Raw genomic sequence first — 21,561 nt, 5'->3', positions numbered from 1 at the left:
AATCCAGCTCTTACTGGCTACATTTTAAATAAGTGGGGCAAAATGCAGTGATAAAACCCACAAAGTAGAAATCATGTTCAATGAAACAAGCTCTTCCTGAATACTGCTCATGACAGACAATCCATACCAAAAGAAGAAAGGTTATTTTTGTACTTAAGAGCTGATAAAGACTATGACAGAAAGAGCTGAAGAAGAAAGACCGTGAAAATTACTATTTTGTTTAGTTAAGACGACCCGGGGTAGACTTTCTGTTCCTTCCCAAGCCCTCCATCACTGCCATACAGTCAGAACATAAATACAAACCCTCAACTCCTCCATCCTGCACACTCTTCTCTCGAACTCCCAATTCACATAGCACGGAAACAGAAGCAGAAACACCTGGACTAGTCAACTGCTCATGGACTGCAGACCACTGGACATCGGCAGCCTTTGAGAAAGACATCTTCCATTTAAAAGTTACACGTATGGCGACAGATGCCCCCACGTGCCCGCATAGGCTGCAGGTCGGAGCGACTTCCCAAGGCAGGCAAGCTCCAGGAGCGGAGCGGGAGCCAATGCTTTGCTGATGAAACCAACTTTTAGTCACAGAGGAAGAGATGTAACGCCAGCAAACAGCAGACACAGCCTGCGCGCACGGCGGGCGGGGCAGGGCAGGGCGATTTGCCGGAGCCAGTAAGGCAGGCTGCATTCAAAGTTGGGGATTAAAATAGAAATGCATTCAAGAGCGGTTTTGAGACAACCCCGCTTTTGACTGAAGGAAAGCTCTGTATGGGGTGGAATCTTATAGGGATGCCCTGAGAACCGAAAGCCCTTGCAAATTACTAAGTTTTACATTTAAAAGGTAAGCAAAGCAGCAAGAAGCCAGATACACTTCATCACAAACCTCTCTTTGTTCTTTCAACACGTCTTTCAGCTGCAAAATGTAATAGATTCCTTGTAAACATCTCTGCAGAGCTGGGCAGCAAGCCTTGCAGAAGTGGAGCACGGCCATGAGAGTTACGGGGTATTCAGACTAGCAAAGCCTGTTGTCACTGAAAACATAATTTCCCCATTTTTCATGCCTGTTAAGAGGCTCAAACCGTAAGGGTAACGCAAGCCAGGTAAACGTCTAACTGAAATGATTTACAGGCCAATGTTGCACAATAAATCCAAGTAATATGTAACAAAAGGCATCTATAAACCACAAGGTACTTAACTAATTTTCTTTCATACACAAAAGCAAGCTTAGGTCAAATACTGATAAAAATGAAGGGGATGAAGAAAAACATCCAGTTTAGATGTCGGGGGGGGGGGGGGGCGGTTTTTCTTCTGTTTCTTTATAAGCAGAAGTTAATATAAATCTGCAGAAATACCACGCTTAATCACTACAATTGCTTGAGGAGGTGCCTGCAGCACAATGAAGACAAGTCCAGACGAAATAAGATACACACGCTATGCAAAACTAATGTCTGCTATAAATGCCATGTGGTATAACCACCACCCAAGATGCTACTGATCTGCAGTATGATATTTAGTAAAATAATGAAGAAAAAAATCAAAAACAACTGGAAAGGTGAAAGTAACAAGAAAAGGAGTGATCCAAACCGGGGCGGGGAGGGGGGAGTAAAACAAAAAAGCACGCATTGCAGGAAGAAAACAGCAAGTGTGAGTAATGGAACACATTTCAGTGTTTAAAAGCAGACTTAACAGTTTGATTTTATTTTAAATCATCAACAAAGGCTGAGACTTAAAATGAAAAACCAAATTCTATAACTTGTACAAGATAGACACCACCACCTCCCTTAGTAGGATTCTTTCTGGCAGAAAAACACAGCCCTGTTGCAATTCAGCAGACTGCAGCACCACCAAGTCTGTAATAGTTTTTCAATTGGACACATTCTCCTGTATACCCTGCCTGGGGCTGCTGGGGAGAAAATGAACAGATTTGCAGGGTTAATATTGTAGTTAGGCTGGGACCTCATTCAGCATAGCTGTGATAGCGCCGGCCGCATGAAACGGTAGAAGAATGTGTAGTATAAACATCACTGCCAGGATGGGAGATAGGTCAAAGGACTGTGGGCATTTTACAAGGCAAAAACTGTAAGAAAAAAGGGAACCCGTTTCCAAAATCAAGATGTAACCAAGCTGCCATTTACAGAGTTCACCTACTAAAACTCCCAATGCATTATAAGAAAATCTCTTGCTATTTTATTTCACCCTCCTTCTTTCCAACATTCCCCCCTTTGTGTTTCCTGCATTTATTGCACCTCAAGAAACAACACCCATCTGCTCAGTGTTTAGATATTAAATACAATAATGCTAACCTTGCTCCAGCCTTAGCTCACAAAGCACTGAATAAAACCAGTTCACTGCTGTTTTGGAGACCCCTTTGAAATCAGACAATTGTATTTCTACTGCAGTTGCCTCAGAGAAATTGAAGCAGAAATGGGATTTAGAGAACCAGGTGCTTAAAAAACATCCAACAACAAACAGCACAGATCGCCATCCAACATGTATGGCATTAAGACCACTGACATTTAACAGAACAGAATTAAGCCACTGCATTAAGTAAAATCACTGTATTGTTTCAGCTGTGGAAAACATAATGCAGGGACAAATAGCCTCTCTGAAGAAATACATAGCTTATGTTGGATTATTGCAAACATGATGTGACCAAAGTTGGGTAAAAAGTGGTTAGAACAAGGCACTGCTGGTAAATTAAGCTTCTACTACCTAAAGTGATTAGAAATGTAATTCCTTAGAAACAACTACCAGAGAAGAGAAGGAAATCATAGAAACTAAACCAAACAGGACTCAGCAAGCTATCTAGAACAGCTGATGACAATGATCAAAAAGCTCTTCAGAAGCCTTTCGTGGTGTGCTTGGTGTCAGGCAGGTGAGATTTGCACCCAGGAAGGGTTTCTAGCTCAGCCGTGGCTGTTCCCACATGGGAGATCACAGAGGTTGGCATGTGCCTCGGGAACTGCAATAACTTCATTCATGAGTGGGACACAAAGCGCAGCTAGTGCCACCACAGTGTGGATGGGCAGTGACTTTCCTGATCTCTAACAGTCTCTTTTTCACTTGGTGCCTTTACTTCTCAAACACTGTGACATTTATCCTACAAAAAAAAAAAAAAAAAAGAAAGAAAAAGAAAAGAAGAACAGGAAATCCCAGGTTTTACAATAGTTCCTGTGGGCCAAAATACTTTAAATACTCTGTAAAACATTTATCATTATTAGTACTCAAAAATTTTCCTTTTCTAACAACTTCTTGAAAAAATGAGTTCTGATTTCCAATCAGAATGAATTTATTACTGAACCTACACACTCAAAAGTGCTAAAATCCCTCAGGTTAAATGCATTTAGGTCATATAAAACTTCCCAGTTTTGGCTCACAAACCACTGCTCTATTACAGCAGTTTGGGGCTCCTCCACTTTCCTGCTGATATTTGAAGGAGTCTTTCAACAAGAAGCAGTTTGTAGGTCCAGGTCTTTTGAGTATATCTAAACCTGCTTCTCATTTTCTGCTCAAGGCAAGCCCTCCTAAGGCAAGGCTCAACAAAAAAGCAAAAGCAGCCCTGCCTGAACTCCTCCTCCCTGGGATTTACAAAAATCCTTATGATTTAGAATTTCTTCTACCAAAGGGGATTGAGGATCATAGAGGAGAGCTTTCAGATCTCTTCCCTGCCTTTTTCTTCTACAACACCTTCTTCCCAAATCCATTCAAGAATATTGTTAAAGAATAAGCCTTTGAAAAAAACACAGTAGCTGTAGGGCTGAGACACACACCCCTGCAACTGGTCTACCAAAGAACAACAACATCAGAACCATGCCAATCTTCTGGTAGCAAGTGGAAGAAAGAAGAGATATCTGAAGAACGTGAGTTATTACAATGTGTTGCCAAGTGTACAAAAAAAATCAAAGAGACAGGAGGCTTCCTCCTCCCCTTAATATATTCACTCATATACTCTATGATTAGCAGAGTGTTATTTATACTCTGTGGTCTTGAGTAAAGTCATTCCAGTTCCCTTCTTAAGCTAGAAACCTTGACAAAACCCATGCCACTACAAGACAACCCGAGCTCACTCACAGAAGGACTGACATTCAAGTACAAGCATCTTCTTGACTCACTGGACTGCGGGAATCATTTTAGGTTGCAGGTCATGACATTGCTGGCTAGGGTTATTATAGCCAGCATCTTCCCTGTGAGACAGCTCAGCTCAAGCAGGAGTGCATATATATGCTACTCAATGTACTGTACCTCTAACCTTTGTATCAAATTCCTTGTCATAGCCCAAGCAATTATTACAGCTGAGAAAATCAGAGTTACATATTTGAAACTCTCTTGGATTTTTTGGGGAGGTGAGGACAAGCTTGTCTTATCTAGTCTAGACATTAGACACTATAATCATACAGTAGTTTATTCTAAAGCATCAAATCTGTCTGTATTCATTATCTTTATTTCGCAACAGAAAGCCACGAGAGAGATGTTTCTCCTCACAAAAGCTTGGTGATGCTCAGGAAGAGCTGGCAACAGCAGTTAGCACAACCACATCAGCCATCTCCAGCAGAAACGTCTCCTCCCCATACATCCCACTGCACGGAGAATGAATCCAAACAGTGAACAAACTTCAGAAGACAGAGACAGTTCACTTTTCCTTCAGTACAAAGCAGAAATCACTCAAGTGTCATTCAGGGACAGCTATGCACCTGACTCAGAAATAAACAGCAGTCTGATGCTTACGGGTGCTTGTGGGATGTGGGAAAGTCCTGTTCAAGTCCTTCATCCAAACCAGGAACATTAAGACTACTCTCAGATTCAGCTCCTGCGCAAGTGTCCCCAGTCTGAGGATGCACTTTTTCAAAACAAACATTTCATTAAAGATTAAAAAAATAATCCTGATCATGTCTTGCCACAATGCTTAAACAAGCACCCCCACTTTTTCTATTTCAATTCAGCAAAAACAGTCACCACAACAAAGAGGCTGGAGAAAGCATTTATTCAACATAAACAATATCAGCACAGTACAAACAGCACTTCTGGAAGGTGTAGCAAGCAGGCAGAGATACAATGGTATGTGTCTAGGAAGCCCAGGTGCTGGTCCTGCTTAAAAGGGGAAAATTCCATCCTGGGTATCTCTATGGGCTGGCCATGCCTTCACACCAAATTCTCTGGCTGTGGCCATGGTACACCGAAACCACAGATGACACCAGGTTGTGCTGGCCTCTCAGACAGAGGAGCCCTGCAAGGCGATCAAAGATGACTACGTGCACAAGACGGAGCGTGCAAGCTGCATTTTGCTCTCTTAAGGTGTGCGTGCCACCACAGTGCCTTCTCTTCACCTTCACTCTGAAGACTCTAGAAGCACAAAGAAGTTGCCTAGATCTTTGGCAAAAGTTCATACATGAGCACATCCATACCATTTCTGCTTCTTCACCCTTACACCGATGGTCAATAGCTCTCTGAGGGCATGGCTGAGCTGCACTGATGCCAGTGGGTCTGCAAAACAAAGGAATAGCTTCCCCCCCCCCCCCCCAGCGAAAGTAGGCTGACTGCACTTTCATGTTTTGCCTTTCATCAATATAATCCAACTGCTCTTTCCCTCACAGCTGCAAGCTTCAGTCTAGCTGACTCTGAACATTACGAATTATGTCTATAAAGCAAAACTCCAAAACAAGTGTTTGAGTGCCACATGAAAAACACTATCAGCTGCAATTCAGTACCACAGTAAGATGAAATACCAGGTCCCCTGAGACTCAGTGGTAGTACTAGAATTACTGTTTTAAACCTCTGGAGGAAAAGCCTCATTTTAAATGCTGAATGTCTGTCAACATGTGGCAGAAGGTCATATTATCCTATGCAAGACAGTAAAATGCAGCGCAGAGCTTGAGAAGCAGGAATGTTTTCTTGAGATGCTGAGGCAGACCTACTACTACCAAGCGGCTAATGCACCAAGCAGCTGCTTCCTCCTCCTCCTCTCACATTTACAGCACTCAGTATTATTTGCAGAAGCACATGCAGCAACCCACTTTAGAAAGGTGGATGCCACAAGGCTGCCTGACAGAGGGGACAGGAATACCCACAGAGCTCCATCATAGCCAAGGTATAAGGTATAGGCCATCATGAAACAAAATCCTGCTGACACCCTTTCCTAGAGGTGCCAGGAACCATGTCAGGCTGTCTTCTGTATCCTGCAATAACCTATATACAGGCGAAGTCTACGAAGGTGATAATGGACCTCTTTTTCACACCAGAGCGGCTATAGCAGTGATGACCGGAGCACTTACCTGATGGGACAGTTTTAGATGCTACATCCTCCTGTCCCAGAGGCACTAGCCCTGGGATGATGTGCTGATCTGGCCCCTCAAGATGGGGGTTGTTCGCTCCACATCCCACATGCTGGCTGTTCACAGCCTTCTCTTCCTCGAGATGCTGGTGCTGCTGAGCACGTACATCCACTCAGAGCTGCAAGTACTGGAGAGGTTGTGCTTGCATTTCCTTGCTAAAATGAGCCTTGCTGGGATTTCATCAGAGCTGATCAGGACCTAGAACAAATGCCACAGGTGCAGAGAAACAAATGCAAGGCAAGGGGCTGAAGGAAGTAAAGTATTTGTGATAGATGCAGAGACCTGCCTACCTGGAGATGCAGGACAGTTAAAACTGCCCTTGGATAAGAGCTTGAAGACACTTTGAGAATCCCAGCGCCCAGCAGCTGAGTCTGTAGCACACAGCTAACTTCAGCAGAACTGCTCTAACTAACCACACCTTCACCAGAAACTGGCCACTGAGACCTTAACAAAAAAAAATTCTCTTAATTAACTGGAGAAAAAAGATTTAGGGATAAGGCAGGAGTCAAATGAGGACCTATGCTTATACAGTACAGCAGTAAAGATGAGTCCAAAACCTGGAAAAGGTAAAGTTTATAGAGCCAGGACGTATCTTTTCGAGTGCTTGTAAACTTCTTAGAAAACTCCCCTAAGCCTTGAAACTGCAGACAAAAGTTTAATACCTCCCTCAAGATACTCTATATGTTTGTACTGTTACAGAAGTTTAACTCAGCCCCTTGCTTGTTTGGGTAAGCACTGCTGAGGCCAGCCCAAACGTTTTCATTTATTACATTCAGGCCCTGCAAGTAAAGCTCTGTTCTTCTGCACTGCCTACCCATTTCTTGCTGTGCACACCTTCTATGCTTTGGTCAAGCAAATAGTAAATGTGGCTGACACAGGACTTGGCTTAAACCCATGCAAGCAGGATCTCTGGCATATATCCAACCCATTGCTCTATTAAAAAATCCACATGTAACTTGGGGATCCAGCCCAGATTCATTACCCCCAAACACACCCACTTCCACTAGCCACATTGGCTTTCATAATGGAAATAGATGACTTCCACAGTCTTCAGACGTGCTGATTCCATTCTCACTCAGTAAAAGTGGCCATTTAATTTACAAGCAAAACTGGATTTGAAAGCTGCTCTCAATTACTGCACAGCACACCGCTGCCCACCTGACACCATATAATCACAGGGTGGTTACCCCAGGGTGCAGCAGGCACAAACATCCCCTAACCATGCTGGAGGATGCAACGTTTAGACACAGGAGAACATCGGATCAAAGGTCAACAGACCTGCTGTGCTGCTTCTATGACAGGAGCGGACCGGATACTTGGCATTTCAAGCCACTTGCGCCACCAAGAGCTTGTCTGTTCTGCACTGGCTTCTGCTCAAGCTAGCAGTAAAATTGATTTAGGAGTGACAAAAAGGAATCGTAACACCCCAGCCTGAGCTTTCTCTAACTGGACATGTCCAGCTCAAATTATTACATAAAGCATACAGCAAAGCACCTCCGTGACCTTCACTCAGCCTTCTTTATTCTCACAGCCAAAAGGGGGATCCTGCCAGATACTGCAGAAACTGTTACAAGACAGTAAGTGCCAAGAGATCCCTCAGTCTCAGTGCAAAAAGGCTGCAGTCATTATGGACACTTGAAAAAAACAAAAAGGAAACACTATTAAAGAGATGAGCAGTCCCTGGGAAAGAGGCTGCCAGCTCTGAAGAGCCTTTAGCAGCCTGGCAGCCCTCCCCACAACACTACAACTGATACAAAAGTCTTTGCTTCTTCTGCCCTGAGGACAGTTTCATTTACTTTCCTTTAAACCTGGAAAATAGGTCGCTTTTCTTCTCCTACCTCTATCAAACCTCTGGTAGCAGAGACAGTGTGAATTTACCTGTACTTCACAGGAAAGCAAGCATGCAAAGGGAGTTTCACTTTTTGGCAAAGAGACAAAGATGACAGACCAGTTCTTCTCCACTCAAAGCTTCATTTATTCCAGCAAGCAGCATCAATCCAAATACCTTGGACCACTTCATCCCTGTTCCATGATGTGTGGCCTGACAGCAGCTTTGCAGATGACATATACGTACTCTGGGGGTCCATCCAGAGTCTATACCTCCTCCATGAAAGAGGCAGCAACTCCAGCAGCAATCCCCAGTCCCTGGGAGCAGCCCAGCAGAGAGCAGCCAAAGGGAGGGATGGAGGATCTCCCACCACATCTCCTGCACCAGCGAAGACAGCTGTCCAACAGCCACTTCTTCCACACTCATGTACGTGAGGTTCAGACCAGGAACGGACATGGGAAGGGATAGGGGAGCTCTGAACACTGGAATCCATCTTCCAGCTGTTCCCAGGTGGATTCCTCCTTAGGTGGAGATTATTAATAATGTAATTTTCAGTCAGACTTCTCACTCGAGTGTTGTTGCCTTTTATCCACTTCTAGCAGGCACTCCATGCATATTTTGTAAGAGTTTTTACATAAGAAAAGGACAAGAAAAAGAAAACACTCCCTCCTGGGTTTACAAGGAAAGGACTTCTGTTTGCCAGAACTATGCTGGCACATCTGAATGCAAAGTTAAACAAACCCTTAAAGATGGTGTCAAAATTGGAGTGAGAAAGAAACCAACAGGTTACATTCTTCTCGGACTGAGTTTGCAATTTGTCTGATAATCTTCTGATGAGAAGCAACACCAAAAAACAAGCATTGCTAAAATCTGTCTGTTTTGTTTGCAAGTGAAGATCCTATCAGTAGTACATGAATAAAGATTAGCATCTTGAATTGCAGTCATATCTGAAGATTTTAAAGACCTATAAAAATGCAAACTTCAGTGGGGTAACTGGACGATTGTCATGAAGTGTCAGAATTTGTGAAATGGGGTTTTCTCCTTTAGATTTAACTCCCAAACTGAACAAAAATAAGCCCGTACTGAGTTATTTGAAGTTAATTTACACTCCAGTTTGAATAGCACCTGCCCTTGGGTATGTTCCAGAAGAACGTCTACCTTTCCACAAAGGGAGGCTAACACCCATTGTAAAACTTCCAGAGGCACATTAGATGCCTGTTCCCCCGGCAGCAATTTCACCCTTAGAAGTAGAAGGAACGCTGCCAGTTACAGCCTGTGCTGAGGAAACATGAGTTATAATTTTACCCTGGGAAAATTGCTGAACTGGGAGCTTCTGGTGTGGCACAGGTCTTGCCTTCGCAATCCAATGGTTCTTTTGATTCAGAGAGGCTTTGAAAGGGTGGTGATGAAAAACATAGCCTCTCCCTTTGAATCAGCCAGCCGCCTGCTTTTCTTTGCACTTTTAAAATTTGGTTTATTAACTTGCCTAGGAGCAGAAAGAGATAATACTGACCCATCTAGGGAAGATGTGTTTTTGGACACATCAACAGAACACTACCTACTTCAGACTGAACATGCAAACAACAAAACACACACCTTCAGACTACCCGAAGAATTTTGTATCTGGAACCACTTTATGAGGCTTAAGAAAAACACAAGAAAGCCTCTATTAGCTCTTCCTGCCATGTGAAGAAATAAAAGGGAAGGGACAAATTACAAGGATCTAATAAAACCATGTCTTTGAAATGCTGTAACACACATGAGCTCAAAGCACTCTCCAGATGTTTCTTGCAGCAACCAATAATAAAATATTCTCAGATGGAAGAGTAATTTTGAAGACATTGTGTCCACTTAGTAATTATACGGCTAGATAATAAAACAGATAGACAGCTTCATCTATAAACCTAGCTGCATAGAAAAAGCACAAAAGGGCTTTAAAGCCATACATTTGTAATGATCCGATTTATAATGCAGACATAAACAGAATTGCAATTTCGACAGTTATGGTTCAGTCTGGAAGAGAATTAGGAATACGGTGTGAAACTGTAATCTTAAATCATACATTTCTCACTCAGTATCGGCGGAATGGGCAGAAAGGGTGGACTTTTAGGAGCCCTGTATCACTGCTGAGTTCTTCTCCTCTCTCCCATCCACCTCCCCTCCCATCACGTCTCCAAGCTGAACTTCGCAAAGCAACAACCCTATCTCTCAAAAATAATTATCTACTTGAAACCTCACCAGAGAGACGAAGACTGCCAAGAGGGAGGACAGCGTGAAGAAAGGGTAAGAGCTGAACTTACTGAAATGACAGGCTTTTTGGATGTCCTTGTTAAAACAGACTGCAGTAGGGAGCGTTTACCCAGCTCTACCACGATCCTATGCATTTCCAGGGCTGGCTGGGACTTTTTCCTCTCCTCTTTGTAACTCCCATTAAAATTATCAGCCTACAGATTTCATAACAACCAGGTGAATGAAAAAGCCCAAACACTATCACGAGAAAAATCGTATTATCATTAGCTATTTCAAAATGCACGTGGGTTACTTAAGACCTCAGGATAGGTGACATGACACCACACAGATGCTCTGGGTGCAAAGGCAGGAAAGAGCTTCCTACTAAAAATACACACATCAACAGGGACCTCCCCAGAGCTCTGAAAGTGGGGTATCAATACAGAACACAGGACATGAACTGGAAGCCAGCAGTGACCCAGATACTTCCCTACCTCTGCCCCATATTAAAATCTGTCCATCTTTGGATTTCAAGTCTCTCAAAGGAGTAAATATGCTTTTGGGTGGCTGGTAGAAAGGGACTGAAATGCTGAATTACGCTAAATACAGATGGGGTTAAATTCAAAACACACCGGTAATGCAGCACATGAAGGTTTTTAGTTTTACCTCTTTTCTGGTGTTTTCTGGAAAAGCACTTATGGACAAAGGGAAAAAATGAACAGTAGGCATATGACTGTGGGGGTCAAGCAGCAATTTGTTTTGGTTAGTGTGAAGGGCAGGATTTGAGGAAAGGAAAAGACAGGAGTCTGCTCTGGAAGGCAAGAAGAGTGCTTGGCAAGATGATGACCATATGGCATATGAACAAAGCATATTTTAGATTTGGTTCATTTGATTCCATTATGTGTAAAAGATACTTCAGGATCCAAGGCTAAGAAATACAATTTTGATGATTGTTTTCAGACCTGTAGGGATTTCTCCAAGTAGTCACTGTAGCTCATATGATAAAAACATCCATTTGGCAGCTAATTTTAGCATTTTTTTCCCCACAAGGGTGGATTAACCATGAATCTATATAACCATGTGCTATATGCTACAGAAGCCATCACTGCTCCCACCAACATCATGAAGATACAAACCACAGTCTACTTGTACATAGAATGACCTCTGCTAACTAGGTCAGTAAACTTTTAATTTTATATCAAAAGGCTTTGATTTGACCCAACACCACAACAGACCACACACATTTGGGTCCTGATGAGATCCATCCGCAGGTCCTGAAGGAGCTGGTAAATGAAGTTGCAAAGCTGCTGGCCATCATATTTGAGAAATCATGGCAGTCAGGTGAAGTTCCCAATGACTGGAAAAAGGGAAAAATAACCCCCATTTTCAAGAAGGGGAAAATGGATGACCCGGGGAATTACAGACCAGTCAGTGTCAGCTCTGTGCCTGGCAAAATCTTGGAGCAGATTCTCCTGGAAGGCATGCTAAGGCACATGAAAAACAACAAGGTGACTGGTGACAGCCAGCATGGCTTCACTAAGGGGAAATCCTGCCTGACCAATTTGGTGGCCTTCTATGATGGGGCTACGGAACTGATGGACAGAGGTAGAGCAGTTGATGTAATCTACCTGGACTTGTGTAAAGTGTTTGACACTGTCCCACACGACATCCTTGTCTCTAAATTTGAAGGATGGACCACTCGGTGAATAAAGAACTGGCTGGATGGCCGCACACAAAGAGTTGTGGTCAATGGTTCAATGTCCGGCTGGAGACCAGTAACGAGTGGTGTCCCTCAGGGATCCGTGTTGGGACCAATCTTGTTTAACATTTTCGTCACTGACGTGGACAGTGGGATTGAGTGCTCACTCAGCAAGTTTGCCCATGACACCAAGCTGTGTGGTTTGGTTGATATGCTGGAGGGAAGGAATGCCATCCAGAGGGACCTTGACACACTTGTGAGGTGGGCTGATGCCAACCTCATGAAGTTTAACCATGCCAAGTGCAAGGTCCTACACCTGGGTCGGAGCAATCCCAGGCACAGCTGCAGGTTGGGCAGAGAAGAGATTCAGAGCAGCCCTGCAGAGAAGGATTTGGGGGTGTTGGTTGATGAACATAGGCCGGCAGTGTGCACTTGCAGCCCAGAAAGCCAACCGTATCCTGGGCTGCATCAAAAGGAGGGTGACCAGCAGGTCGAAGGAGGTGATCCTGCCCCTCTACTCTGCTCTTGTGAGACCTCACCTGGAGTATTGTGTGCAATTCTGGTGTCCTCAACATAAAAAGGACATGGAACTGTTCGAACAAGTCCAGAGGAGGGCCACGGGGATGATCAGGGGACTGGAGCACCTCCCGTATGAAGACAGGCTGAGGAAGTTGGGGCTGTTCAGCCTGGAGAAGAGAAAGCTGCGTGGAGACCTCATAGCAGCCTTCCAGTATCTGAAGGGGGCCTATAGGGATGCTGGGGATGGACTCTTCATTAGGGGCTGTAGTGACAGGACAAGGGGTAACAAGTTCAAACTTAACCAGGAGAAGTCTAGATTGTATATAAGAAGGAAATTCTTTCCTGTTAGGGTGGTGAGGCACTGGAATAGGCTGCCCAGGGAGGTTGTGAATGCTCCATCCCTGGCAGTGTTCAAGGCCAGGTTGGACGAGGCCTTGGGTGATATGATTTAGCGTAAGGTGTCCCTGCCCACGGCAGGGGGGTTGGAACTAGATGATCTTAAGGTCCTTTCCAACGCTAACGATTCTATGATTCTATAACTTTAGAATATTGGATGAAATCTTACACAATACACATTCCTTCTACCATGATGGCCTGATTCTAAGACTATGTTTGTGCTTCTCTAGTCATTACTAACACACAAAGCACCAGTGCTTAGACCATAAGAAGACCTGAACACGTTTAGAGAAGCAGAAAAGACTACACCTGTCAATCAACAAGAAAGTCTATCTACTTTATCTATTGGCTTTTATTGCCTCCAATGTACAACACATTTCAATAAAACTGAAAAGCACAAAATAGACACATTAACATAAACTGACAGTACATACAGTTGTGTTATGACAAACCAACAACAGAGAAGAATCACATCATCAGATGATTCCAAGGGACAGCTCAAAATTATCCTTTATAGCAATAGAAAAAGAACAACAAGATCTTGAAGTATAAAAAAAAAAAGAAAAAAAAAGAAAAAGAGCAGTCTGAGTATCAGAAGTATGAGTACTTTTAAATATCTTGAACAAAACCCCCACCACATTCCAATAGAGATCTGAAAAGTAGAAGAAACCACCATAAGAAGAGCAGTTGACAGGTAAAGCAGCAGATAAAGGGATAATCATACAGGAACACATCTGGAGTCTTTAAATACCAATTTCAGATAAAGCCTGGGAGATAACATTTGTAATGGGTTTTATCAGGAACCAGGTTAAATTTGAGGGAGACATCAGGAGGACCTTACAGTTTGTGCTTTACTTTATCCTGTCTTCTGCCCAGAGGAGTGGTGCAGGAAGCCACCAGCTCCCTCCCCAGCATGGAAAGAGAAAAAAGCAAAGAGGCTGAAGCAATGCCATTCCTGCAAGAGGCAAGGAAAGGAGGCAACAGAGATGCAAAGCCCATGTTCTGAGTGGGAAACTGAAGCATCCCCCATTGGAACAACAAAGATCTGTGAGAAAAAGGACCAGGCAGGCAGAAGGAGATGGCATTTAATTGGTAAAAATGGGAAGAAGGGTGGTGAAATTAAAAAATAAAACAAAGAAAAAAAAACCCACCAAACAAACAAAAACATTTACATTGACAGGCTTTGGTCTCCCCTCTGGAATAAATACTTGAAAAGCTTGCCTTCAGGAATAGATTAACTGTAATGTAAGAAACAAAAGATCATTTGAAACAAACAGGAAGGGTTCCAGGGGTCTTGTGGTGATCATCTAGCAAGGGGTAGCATAAATTAACTTTAACATCAATTCCTAAATTATAGATTTGTCTCAGGGCAGCTGTCTTCCATCCTATTACAGACACGCTTGACTGAGCTTGATTTCCGCTGAACACCACCCTGGAGTTGAAGAACTGAAGAGGAATAGTTTGGGGAGAGATTTTTCTTGGGGGAAAGGTGTTGAAGAGGAAAGATGTGAGGCAAGATGGTTTTGATTTTTAGCAGAAACACTAAGCCTCATGATTTCCACCCATGCTGCCTTGCACAACGAACAGAGCTTCAACCCAGAAGACAACAAGGGGTGAAGGTATGTTTGTGCCTTATTCCACATATTTAACGAGCAGTGTGGAATGAGGTGTGGCGGGTGGAATTTGTAACTCCAGCCCTGGCCGGAAAAGGTGGCTGGTTGCCAACCGCGCCATACAGGTCTCGTCATCTAAACTTCAAGTAAGGTCCTGAGGATCCCAACACTTTGTCATATTGAGGTGTGCCACAGGTAGAGAAAAAAAATTACATTGCACCCACAGGGTTTGATAGCCCCAGGGGTCTCACCTGACACACACTGGCTTTAACAAAACCTCTTCACCCATCTCACAGCAACAAGCCTTACAAAGTGCCCAGCACAAAGCAGCCTCACAGAGAGTAACACACTCCTGCCAACAGCAACTTTGCTTCACCAGGAGCAAGTCTGGAAGTTTCTAGGAGGCCTACACTGTGGTAAGTAGTGGAAGGCATCTAGTAATAAAGATGGAGGCTCGCCTATTGGGGGCACAGTGAAGCAAACCAGGAGATTTGGACACATTCCTGTGTAACATTATCTAGGTGTTCCTGCTCCAGCAGGGGGATTGGACTAGATGATCTTCTGAGGTCCCTTCCAATCTCTAGCATACTGTGGTACTGCGATTTATCTGGAACTGAAGAAACCCAGAAGAAATCTGAACGCACGGCTAAGCTTAAGCAGTAGCAGTTACACTAGAAATGGCTTTAAACACAAAAAGGGAACTGAAGACAACCAGATAAACTGTAATACTCACATGCAAATTAGAATCAATAACGATGATTGATTTTTATAAAGGGTCTAACGATACAGTACAAGCTAATTCTTCACATCTGAAGCCTGGCACCATTTGGTATATTTGATTCCAAAAAAACCCTGAGTGTGGGGATTTCTTTCTTCCTCCCATTCTTCTGGCTCTTTTGCCATGCTGACGCTTGTTTGGATTATGTCTCTTTTGAGCTAAATTAAATAAGAGAAGCAGAGTTTTAACTCAGTAGTAGCAATAAATGGGGTTAGCCTGGCATTGATCTGTGTAAAGGGGCCAAAGCTAGGACTGCCACAAGCAAAACATGGTCAGTGAACTCTACAGCACCAAGAGTGACCCTGCAGCTGAATTCCTAGCCCTGATTACAACAGAAAGAGACTTGCTGTCCTAAACAAAGAGTATTTCAGACAGCAGATTAGCAAGAGAAAGTCTACTTGCAATGGAAGACAGAGGAAATGGACCAAAAATAAGAACCACAGCATACTTCAGAGAATTTCAGAAAGCCTCTGAACAGTGCAAAACAAATGCCTTCCTTGCTCTGCATTTCTTGTAAACCAGCATTAGGTACAAATGCTGAAAGAAACTATTTTTCTTTTGCATCCCAATTAAATAGCTTCAGTTAGTAAGTGTGCAGCAGTGAAGATGAGCCAAACCCACGTTAAGAATAGCATGCTGAAAAAGTTACCTTGAAGACTAAGAACATCTGTCTTACAGCCCTACAAAAAGGGAAATCACGTTTACGACAAGAGGAAAGGCTTCTTTTATAAATCATGTTTAAAATTCAGCCAGCAAATTTAGACAGAAGGAGGATTTCACAATCCTGAAGAAACACGGATCAAATTCGTTTGCTTTCTGAGTGCCTGTGCTGTTGTGCAATACAAAACAGCGAGAGCACAGCAGTAAATCTAGCCTCATGACTACCGAGTTTAATTGCAGTCTATCTACGATGGAGAACAAAGCGCCTCTTATTCCCGCTGCACTGTGATCCCACCGGATCTGAAGCCAAGCAGGGTCAGGTCAGGCCAGCATTTGGCTAGAGGCTGGCAGAGCCCTGGAACCGGCCGCTCCAAGGCTGAAGCAAGCTCACACCTCACTCCTAGTGCGGCTGCTCTGTGCAGCGGGGGCACACAAGGTGTTGGGTGCTCACAGCCACTCCTATGGGCACCTTCAACCACTGCTCCCACCACTTTGGCAGGTCTGACAGCTGTTCACAAGTCCCATACACAGCAAGCAGCTGTCAAGAAGCACAGCCCTGACAAGTGACCCAAGGCTGCTGAGCAGCAACACTTCCTACCCTCATTTTTTAATCTGGGACGCTTGGGTGGCACTGGGCTGTGTGATCAGAGCTCACCCTGGCTGGAAAATCTGATGGGCCCAGCGCCCCTCGTGCTGGCTTCACCAGGAGCAGTGTGGACCTCAGTGCCCTGAGCAAAGAGAGCTAAACAGAGAATCCCCCATTATCACTACTTTGACTTTTAACCTGTTTCTTCCCCATATTTTACAGTAATTGCTCATTAACATAAGTGTTTCCTTAAAAACAAGGATCACAAAATACTGAGCCATGTCAAATCCTTATGAACGAGCTTTTAATGGTCTCCAGCCTATCCTTCCCCACAAAGTCCCATAATACATTTTTGCTTGCTGCTTTACCATGTAGACCATCGGGCAATGTGGGGATTCACAGAGGAAAGAGAGGGTGATCAAAAGTCTATCGGTGTACTGACAGCTCACAAAAAATTGAGACAGAAATCTGCAAGGCAGCACTCTGTTTTTTTAACAGCACTCATTTGGCTTGCCACCCTTATTATGGGTTGATTTCACCCTTCACTCGAGTTTTGTGGTGGCTGCAATGTCAGAGCATGAGACGTGGTTGTCACAACTGGGAACTTGCTGACTGATTTATGGGAACTTACTTACAAACCCACAAAACCAAAAGATATTTGCCATTCACTTACATTCTGAATGTTCCTTTCACCTCTTATTGAATGAATCTTGGGCAAGTGAAAGTTTATTTCTAGTTCAAAATTCATTTTCCCTTCTGTAGAAGGGATCCTAAGCACATTATACCTTCACTATGGCAACTGACCCCACAATATCCCCCCATGAAAAGCTCGAGGTCAATATACCTACACTGGTTAACAGCATCTTGAAATTAAGTTGCCATTTTAAGTGCTTAGCGGGCATTGAGACGTCTCAAATAAATCTGTTTATTATTAAAAGCAGCAATTATTGTAAATTACACTCTTCACAAGAACAACAGCCTAAGCTTTAAATACATTATGATGCCTGCCTGACCATTCCCTTTAAATGAGGATAGCTGAGGGCTCAGACTCACCATCATGCAGCAAACAGCTGTGCAATTTAGGACTACTCTTTTTTTTAACCACTCCTCTCCCTAAGGCTACCACCCCCATAGCAGAGCCAGCAAAACAGACCTTATGCCCATGCCTCCTGTGTTCCAGTTCATGGACTAAACACGGCAAACTCCAAATTGCTGGTGACGATGACAGCACCCAAAAAACCCCCATAATAATCCCTTGACTGAGATTTGCTGTAGCCACTGAAGTGCAGGCACACAGTACTTTTTGCTGAATCTGCAAGGGAGCAAAAGCCTTTCACAAAGGAGGAGGGCAGCCGAGGGCAGTAACATCAAGCTAAGATTTGCCAGGGCTTGCCTGTCAGAGGACAACATCTTGCATTTTAACCAATTTTGGCACATTCCACATTCAGTATTTTCAAGAGCTTTCTAGGATGTTTATGAAACAACTGATGGTGGCACAAGGAATGCCTTCCCACATTCCTCTCCCATGCTTTACCGTGGAAATAAATGAAGATGTAGTTTATGTGTCTGTAATTATAGTTTGTTAAAAGGAGAACAGGTTGTTAAATTATGGTAAGGAGTCTGTGAGCCTGTACCCTGCTTTGAATACCACAGCGATGTAGTTTATACCGAATAAAGAGACCGGTCAAAACATTACTCAGAAAGAATCCATGCTCTGGTATCATCTAGCATAAAACAATCTACCTTTAAACTAGTCACGTTAATCAAATCAATCAATTGGAAGTTGTTCTTATGAGAGCTATAGGTGACATTCAGAACACTGTCAAGTTTCAGTCATTTAATACTAAATACCAAAAAGGTAATGTTATGCATTTGGTTTATGAGACTTTCGTATCATACATCATCTGCTGTTTGCTTTTAATCCTGCATTTCCCCCATTAAATACTTACAGTATTTATACAGCCTTGTAAAACTCCAGTACAAAAGAATAAGCAACAAGAACTTTTCCCCATACATTACTTGCCAACTTAATTATGTAATGTAATGTGAAAGGTTTATGCACACCAGCTGGATCTCATTATAGCTAAGTTTCTGTCCTTTTAAAGTGTATTTTATCTGGGACATTGAAGTCACTAAAGAATTTAACTTGAAAACACATTGAGTTGGCATACACACAAGTTTATACTACAGAATGCTACCTCATTAAATGGGTTCAGAACAAGTCAAGTTCATGGACACGTCTAAAATGCATCAGCTAAATTTAAATATTTAAACCTCTGAAGCCAGTCATGGATTATTAACTGAACACCTCAGCCTAAGTCAATCTTCCCCTCTTTAGCATCACAGTAACCAGAGATGCTACCCCTTGTACAATAAGAAAACTAGCAAGAAACTCAAGAAAGGAAAAGTTTCAAGGGAGCATTGGTATCATCTCTTTACTGATCAGCGCCAAGACTCAGGGGTGCTCTGGCTTTCTGTACCAAGATCCATCTAAAAAGCTGCAGTTCCAGAGCTGTGAAGAGTTTAATAGCAAGACCACCAAAGAGGTTATTAAATACCCAGCTGAACCAAAGCAAACTTGCCACACACTTTGGTATTACCAGTTGAGAGATTCCCATTCAATCGTGAGGCAAGAATCATGGTTTAATAAATGCAGAGAACAAAACCAAGCATTAAAAAAAAAAAAAATCATGTTCAGTGATTTTATTTTTATTGTATATTTGAGTGTAATTACTGTCTTAAGTACTTTAGTTGCCTGGCATCTCCTCAAGTGCCTTGCCTGTGGGGAGGGGAGGCAGGGCAGTTTATAGTTTGTTATTAATGAATGAAGTACAAACAAGTTTACCTTGTCTGTAATCAGTATTCCCATCAAAACAGTTTAAGAGAAAAATGCAAAGGGGCCCATTCATCCTACAAGACCAATGGGATTGCATTTAATATCTACTTTTTAATGACAAGTGTCCTTCTGCCACATCACTTGCACCTCAGAGGGAGACCCGGGAAACATCTTTATAACATCCACATGAGAAGCACCACCTTCTTGTATATTCCTGTTTTCTACAGACACCTGCTCTTGGCCACTGATGGGGTGTGGGCACAGACACCCCTCAGGTCTGGCCCCATATGACCTTTCTTGTATGCCTTCTAGGTGAGAAAAGGGGGTGTGCACCAAGGGGAAATATGTTCTACTTTCTACAAGCAAATCTGTAGGGTCATTTACAATTGCTCTGGGAGGATACACATCCAGCCCTTCTCAGCTGGAAATAATTTTTGCCTGGAGTAGAAATGGAGTGGAGGGAAATGAGTGACAAAAAGAAGCTCATGCAGGATAAAATAAATATAATCATCTGCTTCATGAAGAAATGATTAGACACAAGAAGCCATCAGTAAAGGCAGCACAGTTATATGAAGATGGTAAAGGCAGGAGGATGAAGAAGCAATGTGAAAAACAGTATGAATTTGGCCATTAGTCTTGTTTTTCCACTTAAACTGGTATAAAAGTCTGCTACTTTTAGATAACGTCACATCCACAGCCCAGCCAACCATCCAGACAGCAAGCGTACCACTGGTACAGCGAGCTGTCTCACACAGCCATAGGCCCATACTGTCTCTCAGGAGCTCACCTCTGAGGGAGGGCAGCTCCTCCCCTTGCCTTGCCACTCAGGCTGCCAACAGGAGTGACAATTAGTGTCAGTTCTGGTGGCCTGCATTGCAGGGATACTTGTTCACTGTGAGCCATACTAAGACGGCTAATTTTCACACCAAAAAACATGCTTTCCGTTACTGCAGATGAGGACTTTCTTCCTCACCCAATTTTGGACTTGATTGCTGGTGCAACCAGATTAACACCTCTTAAGATCCTTCTCAGCCATGTAGCCTGTCTCCTCCTTATAGCTGGGACGTCATGTCCAACACTGTCATCTCCTATATCCTGAAGTACAGCTTCTTAACTCTCATGGTACCATCCCACTGGCACACAGACAGCAAACTTGCTCCAGGGAGGCTTTATGTTGTGGTTGCCACTTCTCATGTACTTTCTTCCATGGTAAAACACAAAGCTTTATTTTTCAAGTCACAACAAAGCCAGTGCATTTGACAGTTTCTCCAAAACACAATACTACTGTTTTTCTAACAGTCCTCAAAGCATCCCCCACCATTGCCAACAAATAAACATTGCTGATCAGATGAAAACTTCTCCCTTGAGTAAGCTTCTTATAAAGTACATAACCATACATCTTGATATAGCTGTATATATAAAGCATGGGAAGAGATGCTGTAAATATTCATCTGAGATTCCCAGTCATTATTTGCTTGGGCAGAAACGTGATAGAAGAGAGATCTGTAAAGAGGTTATGTAGAAGTTCAAAATCATTTATGAAAAAGGTCGACTGCAGTGTGATAACAGCTTAACCCAAGCTTAACTTCAGCAACCCCTCAAGAATGGGTTGCTGAAAGCTAGCATCCATCCATCTACCACCAGAACCAACGAGAAACTCCTCACTTCAGAGTTATCACCTTACATTGGTTTTCTTAGGGAAAAAAAAACCCCAAAACGTTTTGATCAAGCACACCATTGAGGCATTTAAGGTTCTCATGTATAACATGAACTGACACAACAAAAATACAGGCATTAATATACACAGACTAGAACTAGTATACACAAGTCATTCTGGGTGCAGACAGCTATTCGTGGAACTAATTCAACAATACATGTATTCCACTAGGAAACTGCTAGTCAGACAAACATGGAAAAAACAAGACTCTCTCACTGTCTCCCCTCCTCTAGACTCCTTAAACTTTGCACATACCCTCCCATCATGCAGTGGAGCTGCTCCTGCTCCGTTTGGCATCCAGGAGGGACGAAGCAAGAACCCACCAGGGTTCTTCTCAGGAATTTTATGAACTGTCTTAAAGATTAATGGAA

At 43.1% G+C, this 21,561-nt stretch overlaps 1 protein-coding gene across 6 annotated transcripts in view; it reads right to left on the bottom strand.

The window, feature by feature from the left end:
• Positions 1–21,561, bottom strand: part of KCTD1 (potassium channel tetramerization domain containing 1) — a 101,261-nt gene that overhangs the window by 32,438 nt on the left and 47,262 nt on the right. Inside the window, exon 1 of one of the 6 annotated variants that reach the window (XM_062632798.1) lies at positions 304–550. The exons of the other annotated variants lie outside the window; for them this stretch is intronic. Coding sequence (XP_062488782.1) covers positions 304–318 — 15 coding nt within the window. The 5' untranslated portion in view covers positions 319–550. Of the gene's footprint in view, positions 1–303; positions 551–21,561 lie in introns of those variants that run through there. 6 annotated transcript variants of the gene reach the window in all.

Source organism: Pezoporus occidentalis, unplaced genomic scaffold, assembly GCF_034315485.1.
Source record: "Pezoporus occidentalis ecotype Australia unplaced genomic scaffold, CSIRO_AGI_Poc_V1 ctg4, whole genome shotgun sequence".
Classification (NCBI taxonomy): Eukaryota; Metazoa; Chordata; class Aves; order Psittaciformes; family Psittacidae; genus Pezoporus; species Pezoporus occidentalis.
This window is presented reverse-complemented; position numbering and strand designations above follow the sequence as displayed.